The 13001-nt window shown below is 44.9% G+C and overlaps 1 protein-coding gene and 1 pseudogene across 1 annotated transcript in view; one reads left to right on the top strand and one right to left on the bottom strand.

Annotated features, from left to right (window-relative positions):
* On the bottom strand, positions 1-62 carry LOC119473597 (annotated as a pseudogene).
* The window catches only part of CCDC62 (coiled-coil domain containing 62), a 63822-nt gene that overhangs the window by 42344 nt on the left and 8477 nt on the right, over positions 1-13001 (top strand). The window contains exon 11 of the mRNA XM_037744227.1: positions 4316-4465. Coding sequence (XP_037600155.1) covers positions 4316-4465 — 150 coding nt within the window. The remainder of the gene's footprint in view (positions 1-4315; positions 4466-13001) is intronic.

Consider the following 13001-nt stretch of genomic DNA (forward strand, 5'->3'; position numbering starts at 1 on the left):
ACACGTTCAGAGAAACTTCTCTAGTAACAAACTATAGAAATGATCCCTGAAAGTACAGTCTGAAGTTTTGCTCCTGTTGTCTAGGCTGGAGTGCAATCGCACCATCTTGGATCACCGCAACTTCTGCCTCCTGGATTCAAGCGATTCTCCTACCTCAGCCTCCCAAGTAGCTGAGATGACAGGCATGTGCCACTACACCTGGCTAATTCTGTATTTTTAGTAGAGACGGGGTTTCTTCATGTTGGTCAGGCTGGTCTCCAACTCCTGACCTTGGGCGATCCACCTGCCTTGGCCTCCCAAAGTGCTGGGATTACAGGTGTGAGCCACTGCTCCCAGCAAATGCTTTTTCTTTAATGAAAGGCTTAGAGTAAAAATCTTTTGGCCAGGCATGGTGGCTCATGCCTGGAATCCCAGCACTTTGGGAAGCCGAGGTGGGAGGATCGCTTGACCCCAGGAGTTCAAGACCAGCCTGGAAATATAGTAGTGAGACCCTGTTTCTATATTTTTTAAAAAAATCTTTTTTCCTCTCCTTTTTTTTCTTTTTTTTTGAGATGGAGTCTCGCCCTGTTGCCCAGGCTGGAGCGCAGTGGTGTGATCTAGGCTCACTGCAACCTCCACTTACCGGGTTCAAGCGATTCTCCTGCCTCAGCCTCCTGAGTAGCTGAGACTACAGGTGCGTGCCACCATGCCCACCTAATTTTTGTATTTTTAGTAGAGATGGGGTTTCACCATGTTGGCCGGGATGATCTCGATCTCGACCTTGTGATCCACCTGCCTTGACCTTTCAAAGTGCTGGGATTACAGGCATGAGCCACTGTGCTTGGCCTATTATTATTATTTTGTAAGATGGGATGGCTCTGTTGCCCAGGCCGAAGTGCAATGGCATAATCTCAGCTCACTGCAGCCTCCGCCACCTGGGCTCAAGCAATTCTCCCACGTCAGCCTCTTAAGTAGCTGGGACCACAGGCATGAACTAACACAACTGGCTAATTTTTGTATTTTTAGTAGAGATGGGGTTTCACCATGTTGGCCAGGCTGGTGTTGAACTCCCGACCTCAGGCAATCCACCCCCCTCAGCTTCCCAAGGTGCTGGGATTACAGGCGTGAGCCACCGCGCCCGGTCTGATGAGTGTTTTATTAGCATAGTGCAGACAGGAGGTAAATCTGGAGAAGCAATTAAAGGAGGATGTGCTACACAGACATAAAGAATAGTGTCTCTCTGGGACTGAATAACAGTCTAGAACTTCTCTATCAGTTGAAAACAGAGCTATGAATATATGGTGGTTTAGCGTGTGAAAAGATGCACAACATTGTTAGTCATTAGGGGAATGCAGTGAAAACCACATTGAGATACCACTTCATACCTATTAGAATGTCTGGAATTTAAAAATTGACCGTAGCAAGTACTGACTAGAATCTGGAGCAGCTGGTGGGAATGTCACTGGTCTAACCACTTTGGAAAACATCTGGCAGTTTCTTAAAATGTTAAATATACCCCAGCACTTTGTGAGGCTGAGGCAGGAGAATTGCTTGAGGCCAGGAGTTTGAGACCACCATGGGCAACATAGCAAGATCCTGTCTCCACAAAAAAATTTAAAATGAGCTGGGCATAGTGTGGTTCATGCCTATAGCCCCAGCTAGTTGAGAGGCTGTGGTGGGAGGATGACTTGAGCCCAGGAGTTTGAGACTGCAGTAAGCCATGATTGCAACACTGCATCCAGCTTGGGTGACAGGGCAAGACCCTGTCTCTATAGAAAAAAAAATTAAATATACACCTACCATATGACCTAGCCATTCCATTTCTACAGAAATGAATAAAATATGTCTATACAAAGACTTACTATACATGAATATGCAAGCAGCTTTATTTGTACTGGCCAGAATTCCAGAAACAACCCAACTGTCCATTCACAAGTGAATGGCTAAACCATTATGGTAACAGGTTGGTCCAAAAGTAGTTGCTATCTTTGCCATTACTTTTTTTTTTTTTTGAGATTGAGTCTTGCTCTATTGCCCAGGCTGGATTGTGGTGGCATGATCTTGGCTTGCTGCAATGCCCACCTCCTGGGTTCAAGCAATTCTCCTGCCTCAGCCTCCCGAGTAGCTGTGATTACAGAAGCATGCCACCATACACCAGGCTAATTGTATCTGTAGTACAGACGGTGTTTCACCATGTTGGCCAGGCTGGTCTCTAACTCCTTTTAATGGCCTGTCATTACTTTTAATGACAAAGACTATACTTACTTTTGCACCAGCCTAATATATCCACATAGTAGGATACTTCGCAGCAACAAAAAGGAATTATTTATACACACAGTAACATAGTTTAATCTCAAGATAATTACTCTGAGTGAAAGAAGCAAGAGGGCCACAGAAGTTTGAATGCATTTATAGAAAATTCTAGAAAATGCAAACTAAGGCCGAGCACGGTGGCTCACGCCTATAATCCCAGCACTTTGGGAGGCTGAGGTGGGCGGATCATGAGGTCAGGAGATCGAGACTATCCTGGCTAACTCGGTGAAACGCCGTCTCTACTAAAAATACAAAAAATTAGCCGGGCCTGGTGGCAGGCGCATGTAATCCCAACTACTCAGGAGACTGAGGCAGGAGAATCGCTTGAACCTGGGAGGCAGAGGTTGCAGTGAGCCAAGATTGCGCCATTGCACTCCAGTCTGGGCAACAAGAGCAAAACTCTGTCTCAAAATATAAAAAATAAAAAACTAAATCAGTCTAGCCCCCTTTGATAGCAGTTGGCAGTGACTCACTTTCATGCTAAACTTCAGATCCCAAAGTTGAAATTCTTACTAAATTTTAACTTTGGGATCTGAAGTTTAGCATGAACTTATATTTAATAAGAATAAACAAAGGCATATACCCACATATATATATAGATCTATAGATAGATGGTGATGGACCTCAAGCTGAGCACGCTGCTGCCCATCAACCATGAGAGTCTCACTGGCAGCACCATGAATATATGTATGTGGGTATGTACCTTTGTTTATTCTTATTAAATATAAGAATATATATAACATATATATATATATATACTACATATATATATATTGCTGGGGTTTTGTTAGATGGAGTCTCACTGTCACCCAGGCTGAAGTGCAGTGGTGCGATCTAGGCTGACTGCGATCTCTGCCTCCTGGGTTCAAGGGATTCTCCTGCCTCAGCCTCCCGAGTAGCTGGGAATACAGGCACCCACAACCATGCCCGGCTAATTCTGTATTTTTAGTAGAGACAGAGTTTTTCTCACAGCGGCCAGGCTGGTCTTGAACTGACCTTGTGATCTGCCCACCTCGGCCTCCCAAAGTGCTAGGATTACAGGCGCGAGCCACCGTACCCCGCCACATACCCACATACTTTTCAAGGTTTATAAGCCTTTAATGTTGTCTTATTTTGCAAGTATCTTGACATGACAAGTTGATTGAGGAGAGCTAACCAATGCCTAGGATTCTTTTATCATATGGATGTTACTTCATTAGCTGTAGTAAGTTTTGTTTAAGTCAAATTATTTAACTGGGTAGGTTCTAAGAAATAAAAGGGATGCAGTGGCTCACATCTGTAATCCTAGCACTTTGGGAGGCCGAGGTGGGTGGATCACCTGAGGTCAGGAGTTCAAGACCAGCCGGGCCAGCATGGTGAAACCCCATCTCTACTAAAAATACAAAATTACTAGGCGTGGTGGTACGCAACTGTAGTCCCAACTACTTGGGAGGCTAAGGCAGGAGAATAACTTGAACCCACGACGTGGAGGTTGCAGTGAGCCGAGGTCCTACCATTGCACTTCAGCCTGGGCAAGAAGAACAAAACTCTGTCTCAAAAAGAAAAAAAAAGAAAGAAAAGGAATTAATTTAGTTATTCTTATTCTACTATTTGATGTCCTGCTTTGCTTTGTAACACCTAAAGACAAAGAAATATTCACAGGTGATAGGGTGTGGTGGCTAAGGCCTATAACCCCAGCACTTTGGGAGGCCAAGGCAGGAGGATTACTTGAGGCCAGGAGTTCAAGACTAGCCTGGGTAACATAGCAAGACCCTGACTCTACCCACAAAAAAAAAAAAAGAAAAAAAAGCTGGGTGTGGTTGCACACACCTATGGTCCCAGCTTTCCAGGAGGCTGAGGTAGGAGGCTCACTTGAGCCCAGGAGGTTGAGGCAGTCAGTTGTGATCATGCCACTGCCCTTTAGCCTGGGCGACAGAGCAAGAGAAAAAAAGAAAAAGAAAGAAATATTCCTAGGTAGTTAGCGTTTGTGTTTGTAATGGTTTGTAAACCTAAGCATTTAAAAGTGCCTCTTAATTTCCTGTAGGCTTCAATTGTGTTGTCCTCCCAGGATGAATTCTCACCCACGAGCAAGCTCCAGCGTTTGCTGGCGGAGTCTCGTCAGATGGTGACGGACCTGGAGCTGAGCACGCTGCTGCCCATCAGCCATGAGAATCTCACTGGCAGCGCCATGAATGTATGTCTTTAGTCTTCTCTTGACTACATTTGTCACATCTAAACACGCCACTGAGCACTAGTGTGTAAATATCACCAGCAGGGCAGCTGTTCTGTTAGAGGGAGAGTTTCTGTGTCTCTGGGGAGGAAAGGGAACACACTTGTTTTAAGGAGGAAAAAGTTACAATCAGGTGTCACTGCACCCAAACTTCCTCTTTCTAATGATCTGGGGCATGTGAAGAGAAATTCTTGGGGATTTTTTGTGGGTGGGATGGAGTTTTGCTCTTGTTGCCCGGGCTGAAGTGCAGTGGTGCGATCTCAGCTCGTTGCAACTTCCGCCTCCTGGGTTCAAGTGATTCTCCTGCTTCAGCCTCCCAAGTAGCTGGGATTACAGGCACCCCCACCACCTGAGGCTAATTTTGTTTTTGTTTTTTTTAATTTTGGATTTTTAGTAGCGACAGGTTTTCACCATGTTGGCCAGGCTGGTCTTGAACTCCTGTTCTCCAGTGATCCACCTGCCTAGGCCTTGCAAAGTGTTGGGATTATAGGCATGAGCCACTGTGCCCAGCTGGGAAATTTTTTTTTCTTTTTTTTTTTTTTGAGGCGGAGTTTCCCTCTTGTTACCCAGGCTGGAGTGCAATGGCGCGATCTTGGCTCACCGCAACCTCCGCCTCCTGGGTTCAGGCAATTCTCCTGCCTCAGCCTCCTGAGTAGCTGGGATTACAGGCACGCGCCACCATGCCCAGCTAATTTTTTGTAGTTTTAGTAGAGACGGGGTTTCACCATGTTGACCAGGATGGTCTCGATCTCTTGACCTCGTGATCCACCCTCCTCGGCCTCCCAAAGTGCTGGGATTATAGGCGTGAGCCACCGCGCCCGGCCTGGGAAATTTTTGAAAAACAAATTTTATGATAGAAAATTTCAAATGAGCACCAAAGTGTAAAGAATGGCAGTCACTTGCCTTCAACCACTGTCAATTTTATCTTACCCCATCCACACACATTTTCTTCAGAAGAATTTTAGAACGAATCTCAACATCATATCATGTCACTCATAAATATTTCATGATGTCTCTCTAACAGATATGGACTTTTAATTTTTTTGAGTTTTACACTTGTTGCCCAGGCTGGAGTGCAGTGGTGTGATCTTAGCTCACTGCAACCTCCGTGTTCTGGGTGCAAGCGATTCTCCTGTCTCAGCCTCCTGAGTAGCTAGGATTACAGGCACCTGCTACTACACCTCGCTAACTTTTGTATTTTTAGTAGAGACGGGGTTTCACCATGTTGGTCAGGCTGGTCTTGAACTCTTCACCTCAGGTGATCCACCTACCTTAGCCTCCCAAAGTGCTGGGATTATAGGTGTGAGCCACCTCACCCTGCCAAATTTTAATTGTATTTGTTTATTTTTGAGACAGAGTCTTCCTCTGTTGCCCAGGCTGGAGTGCAGTGGCTATCCACAGCCGTGATCACAGCTCACTGCAGCCTCAAATTCCTGGGATCAAGCAATCCTTCCACCTCAGTCTCCCAAGTAGCTGGGACCACAGGCACACACTGCCCCGCCCACTACATTTCCCAGGCTGCCATTGAACTCCCAGCCTCAAGTAATCCTCCTGCCTTAGCCTCCCAAAGTTTTGGGACTATTGGTATGAGCCACTGTGCTCAGCGTATTTATTTGTTTTTAGAAACAGTCTTGCTCTGCCACCCAGGCTGGAATGCAGGGCCAACTTGAACCTCCAACTCCCAGGCTCAAGTGACCCTCCAACCTCAGCCTCTTGAGTAGCAGGGATTACAGGTACACGGAACCATACCCAGCTGATTTGAGCTGATTCAAACTCCTGGGCTCAAGCAATCCTCCTGCCTCATCCTCCCAAAGTGCTGGGATTACAGGCATGAGCCACTGCACCTGGCCTGCCTTTTCTTTTTCTTAACAGTTTCTTTTAAAAAGCAGAAATTTTAAATTTTGATTACTTCCAGCTTAACAGGTTTTTTTTTAAGTGGTGTTTTTTGTGTCCTAAGAAATCTAGCCCAAGGTTGTGATTCTTTTCTCCTTCTAGAAATTTTCTAGTTATGTTTAGGTCTGAGGTTCATTTAGACTTATTTTAGTGTGTGGGATAAAGTTAGAATCAATGTTTTTTTTTTTTTTTCCATACACATACCCAGTTCTAGCACTGTTTGTTAATGAGACTATCTTTCATTACTGAATTATTTTTGCCGTTTTTGTTGAATATTAATTGAGCATACATGCTAGGGGCTATTTCTGGACTCTGGTCATTTCAATTGATTTGTCTTTCCTTATATTCCTATCACATCATATTGATCATTATAACTCCATAGAAAGTCTTGAAATTGTGTAGTATACATTATTCACTTTGTTTTTCTTTTTCAGAATTGCTTTAACTATTCTAGGTCTTTTGCAGATCCATATCAATTTTAGAATCAACTTGTCTTTTTTGTTTTTTAATGCCCTCTTGGTATTGTGGTTTTCTTTATTTTTTTTACCATGTTGGTCAGGCTGGTCTTGAACTCCCAGCCTCAGGTGATCTGCCTGCCTTGGCCTCCAAAGTGCTTGGATTCCAGGCGTGAGCCACCACGCCCGGCCGGGTATTGTGGTTTTCTTTCTTTATTTCTTTCATGTTTCTTTTTTTTTTTTTTTTCCACTGAGTTTTGCTCTGTCACCTAGGCTGGAGTGCAGTGGTGCGATCTCTACTCACTGCAACCTCTGCCTCCCAGGTTCAAGTGATTCTCTTGCCTCAGCCTCCTGAGTAGCTGGGACTATAGGTGTGTGCTGCCACACCTGGGTAACTTCTGTATTTATTAGAGATGGGGTTTCACCGTGCTGGCCAGGCTGGTCTGAAAATCCTGACCTCAGGTGATCCATCCACCTCGGCCTCCCCAAGTGCTGGGATTACAGACATGAGCCAACACGCCTGGCTAGTATTGTGGTTTTCTTGAATCCATAGATTCAAGGACAATTGAGGAAAACGGACATCTGTAAACAGAGTATATCTCAATTTATTTTGGTCTGTCTTCATTTCTCTTGACCATATTTTGCATTTTCATTGTAAAGGTCTGGTACGTCATCTGTTAAATTTATCTCTAACACAGGTTGAGTATCTTTTTTTTTTTTTTTTGAGACAGAGTTTCGCTTTTGTTACCCAGGCTAGAGTGCAATGGCATGACCTCAGCTCACTGCAACCTCTGCCTCCCATGTTCAAGCGATTCTCCTGCCTCAGCCACTCGGGTAGCTGGGATTACAGGCATGTGCCACCACCCCTGGCTAATTTTTGTCTTTTTAATAGACAGGGTTTCACCATATTGGCCAGGCTGGTCTCGAACTCCTGACCTTGTGATCCACTTGCCTCAGCCTCCCAAAGTGCCAGGATTACAGGCATGAGCCACTGTGCCTGGTCTGGGTTGAATGTCTTTTATCCAAAATGCTTGGGACCAGAAGTGTTTCAGATTTCAGATATTTTTTGATTTAGGCATATTTGCATTATATACTTATAATTGAGCATCCCTGATCCAAAAATCCAAAATTTGAGTTTTTGTTTTTGAGACAATCTCGCTCTGTCGCTCAGGCTGGAGGGTAGTGGTGCAATCTCAGCTCACTGCAACCTCCACCTGCCGGGTTCAAGTAATTCTGCTGCCTCAGCCTCCCAAGTAGTGGGGACTACAGGCATGCACTACCGCATCTGGCTAATTTTTGTAGAGATCCAGGTTTTACCATGTTGGCCAGGCTGGTCTTGAACTCTTGACCTCAGGTGATCTGCCCACCTTGGCCTCCCAAGGTGCTGGGATTACAGGCATAAGCCACTACACTCACCCAGATTTTGGATTTATAGACTAGGGATAATCAACCTGTATTTTGTTTATTGATACGGTTATACATTATATTTTAAACTTCATTCTCAAATTGTTTATAAATGATACAAATAACTACAGTTGATTTTTGTAAATTGCAACTTTTCTGAATTCATCTATTCTAGTAGAGTTTTTGTAGATTCCTTAGGATTTTCTACACAATCATGTCATTCACAAATAGAAACAGTTTCATTCCTTTTTCCAGTGTTTATGCCTTATTTCATTTTCTTCCCTTATTGCTCTGGCTAGGACGTCCAGATCAGTGTTGAATAGAAGGAGGGGAGCAGACATCTTTGCCTTGTTTCGGGAAATACTCTCTGATGGCATTTCTTGCTTAGTCCATCTTCAGATTAGTATTTTGTTAGATTCAGAGTTCCCTAGAGCAGTTTCTATGTGACGCAAATAGATCCAAAACTAGAACATTAATCATTTTAGAATCAACATGCTCATTGCCATGAGCCTAAACAGGTAATTGCAGAAATTAGCTTAAAAAACAGACTCCCAAAATAGAAATTTTTCCAAGTATACAATGTGTGCTATATAAACTTTTCAAAGTGGAAACAGTGCTGGACTGGTGTTTCTTAGGAAGATTTCTTCTCACAAGCTGTCTCTCAGGCATTTGTGAACCCTTGCATTTATATCGGGGCAGAGGAAGGTTTTTAGTGACAAAACTATTTTGGTGCTTAGCTCTCCCTTTAAATGTCTGCAGTGAGGCTGTTTCTTCCCCTGTGTCTAGGGAGGACTTTAATGACTTTTCTGGTCATTCTTTGGCAGCTATTTCTCTAAAATATGTATTTTAATTGAGATATAGACCAGCCATGGTAGCCAACACGTGTAATCTCAGCACTTTGGGAGGCCAAGGCAGACAGCTCACTTGAGCCAAGGAGTTTGAGACCAGCCTGGGCAACGCTGGGAAACCCTACCTTTACAAAACAAATTTTTTTAATTAGCTGGACACACTGGCATGTACCTGTAGTCCCAGCTGCTCAGGAGGCTGAGGTAGGAGAATCACTTGGTCCTGGGAGGTCAAGACTGTAATGAGCCATGATCTTGCCACTGTACTCCAGCCTGGGTGACAGAGAGAGACCCTATATCCAAAAAGAAAGAGAGAGTTCACATTTTATTATTTACATACAATCACTCTTCTAAAGTATACAATTTGTGGTTTTAAAAAATAATATTCAGGGGGCGGGGAACAAAAAAATAACATTCATAAAATTGTGCAGCCACTACCCCTATCTAATTCTAGAATATTTTCATGACCCCTAAATGAGACCCCACGCCCACTGGCAGTCACTCCCCATCCTCTTCTCCCCATAGCCACTGGCTACCACAATCTACTTTCTGTGTCTACGGATTTGTTGGGCAGATAATTTTAATCCAAACTTGTTGAGTAGAATTCATGGGATCCATGACCTTCAATGAAACAAAGATTACATGCCAGTTTATTTTTATTTTATTTTACTTTTGAGACAGAGTCTCGTTCTTTCCTCCACTTCCCAGGTTCAAGTGATTCTCCTGCCTCACCCTCCTGAGTAGCTGGTGTTATAGGTGTTGGCCACTACACCCAGTTAATTATTATTTTTTGAGACAGAGTATCTTTCTGTCTCCCAGGCTGGACTGCAGTGGCGCGATCTTGGCTCACTGTAACCTCCACCTCCCAGATTCAAGTGATTCTCCTGTCTCAGCCTCCTAAGTAGCTGGGTTTACAGGCATGCACCACCACACCCAGCTATTTTTGTGTGTGTGTGTTTTTAGTAGAGATGGGGTTTCACTATGTTGGCCAGGCTGGTCTGGAACTCCTGACCTCAGGTGATCCGCCCGCCTCGGCCTCCCAAAGTGCTGGGATTGGAAACACACTGCTTTTGTATCTCCTGCATGGCTCAGTTCACCCGGGTACGGCTCATCTAGTGTTTCTTGTGGACAAAACTGCACATAAACACAAACCTCACATTGTGCTCAAATTGTTCACTAACACATCACATGTGTTGGAACAAATTCACATTTTTCTTTTTTTTTGAGACAGGGTCTTGCACTGTTGCCAGTCTGGAGCGCAGTGGCACCATCTTGGCTCACTGCAGCCTCCGCCTCCTGGGTTCAAGTGATTCTCCTGTCTCAGCCTCCTGAATAGCTACGATTACAGGCGCCCACTACCATACCCAGCTAATTTTTGTATTTTTAGTAGAGAGTAGAGACAGAGTTTCACCATGTTGCCCAGGCTGGTCTTGAACTCCTGACCTCAAGTGATCCTCCCAACTTGGCCTCCCAAAGTGTTGGGATTACAGGCGTGAGCCACCGTGCCTGGCCCAAATTCACATTTTCCAAACAAGCACTATAGCAATAGATGGCTCCTCCTTGTCCTCATGGCTTCAGGCTGTCTCTTAACCTCTCCTTTAGGGTTTTATGTCAAATTCCTAAGATATAATCAAGCACTCCCTCGTTTTTGTCCTGCTAGTGTGGCTGTGTGTGTGTATCTGTCTCCATCAGCATGCACATCAGGTACCTGACAGGTGACTGCATCCATCCCTCCCGCTCACTGTGAGCGCCTCAGGACCCTTCACCTTGGCACCATGGCTGCAGCACCCAGCACCTGCCACAGGGGGCTCTCAGGGCCTCCCTTGAATGGAACTGATAGGAACGTGCAGAAAAAGACAAGCTGGCCCGGTGCAGTGGCTCACACCTATAATCTCAGCACTTTGGGAGGCCAAGGTGGGAGGATCACTTGAGGCCAGGAGTTCAAGTCCTGCCTGGGCAACATAGCAAAACCTTGCTCTACAAAAAATGTTAAAATTAGCTGGACATGGTTGCATATGACTGTAGTCCCAGGTACTTGGGAGGTTGAGGCAGGAGGATTGCTTGAGCACAAGGTCAAGGCTGCAATGAGCTATGATCACACCACTATACTCCAGCTTGGGCCATAGAGTGGGACCCTCTCTAAGAAAAATAAAATAAAATTAGCCAGGCACAGTGACTCAGACCTGTAATCCTGGCTGTTTGGGAGGACCACAGAGGAGGATTGCTTAAGCCTGGGAGTTCGAGACCAGCCTGGGCAAGATAGCGAGACCCCATTGCTACAAAAAAAAAAAGTTAGCCAAGTATAGTGGCTCACACCTATAGTTGCAGCTACTCAGGAGGCCGAGGTAGGGAGATCTGACTTTGAGCTCAGGAGTTTGAGGCTACAGTGAGACATGATCATACCATGGCACTCCAGCCTGGGCAACAGAGCAAGACCCTGTCTCAAAAAAATAATTTTTTAAGAATTTTTGAGCTAGAAAGAACCAGAAGAGATAACTAATTCTAACCTTACATAGTACAGGAAGGGAAAAATGACTGAATTTCTTACTCGGCATCCTACAGCTAGAATCAGAAAACCATTTAATTGGAAAAACTGTTGGCTCCAGATATCATACATTTTCTGGTGCATTAACTGATTCTAGAGATGTTGGGAAGACAGAATTTAAAAAAACAGGGATTTACTTGGCAACACACTTTACAAACTCCTACCCCCATGCCTTTGTACTGAGTACAGCTAGGTACAGAGAAAGCAGATAATTTTGTTTAAAAATTCTTAATTTCTGCCAGACACGATGGCTCATGCCTGTAATCCCAGTACTTTGGGAGGCTGAAGCAAGCGGTTCACGAGGTCAGTAGATCAAGATGATCCTGACCAACATGGTGAAACCCTGCCTCTACTAAAATACAAAAAAATTAGCTGGGCGTGGTGGCACATGCTTGTAATCCCAGCTACTTGGGAGGCTGAGGCAGGAGAATCACTTGAACCCAGGAGGCGGAGGTTGCAGTGAGCCCAGATTGTGCAACTGCACTCCCAGTCTGGGAGATGAGCCAGACTCCATCTCAAAAAAATAAATAAATAAAAATAAAATAAAATAAATATTCTTAATTTCTGCAATAAGGAAGCAGGGTAAAGTTCTGAGCAGCCTGCCTGCTTCGCCAGGGCTTTGCCATCTGTTGCTACAGACAAGGGTCGTAATTCAGAGCCTTGCTGTGAGACAGACACTCTCCCACATTGCCAGGGAGCATGAAGTGATTCAGTCCTCCTGGCGAGGAAATTGGCAATGTTTTCTAAAAATCACCGAAGAACTGACGCTTTGATGATGCAGTGTCACTTCGGGAATCTCTCCCACGGATACTTCTGCATGTGTATGAAATGGCATGGGTACGTTTCTCTTTGCAGCATTGCTTTACAATAGCAAATGATAGGCGGCCACCCAGTGTCCAGCAAGAGGGAATAAGTTGTGGTCTACCCACACGGTGGGGTTCTGAGCCCCCGTGGAACAGAATGAGGTGCTCTGGGATGCGGAAATATTTCCCGATTTATTACTAAGTGAGAAACATGGAAGATACTGAAGGTTCATATGGCATTCCACATACCTAAGAAAGGGGATGGTCAGGAGCAGTGGCTCATGCCTGTGATCCCACAGCTTTGGAAGGCCAAGGTGGGAGGATTGCTTAAGCCCAGGAGTTCAAGACCAGCCTGGGCAATATAGCTAGACCCTGTCTCTGCAAAAAAGGTTTTTAAAAACATTAGTGGGGTATGGTGGTGCACACTTGTGGTCCCAGGCACTCAGGAGGCTGGGGCAGGAGGGTCACTTGAGCCCAGGAAGTTGAGGCTGCAATGAGCTGTGATTAAGCCACTGCATTCCAGCCTGGGCGATAGAGCAAAATCCTGTCTGAAAA

This window comes from Cebus imitator, unplaced genomic scaffold (genome assembly GCF_001604975.1).
Source record: "Cebus imitator isolate Cc_AM_T3 unplaced genomic scaffold, Cebus_imitator-1.0 Scaffold169, whole genome shotgun sequence".
Taxonomy (NCBI): domain Eukaryota; kingdom Metazoa; phylum Chordata; class Mammalia; order Primates; family Cebidae; genus Cebus; species Cebus imitator.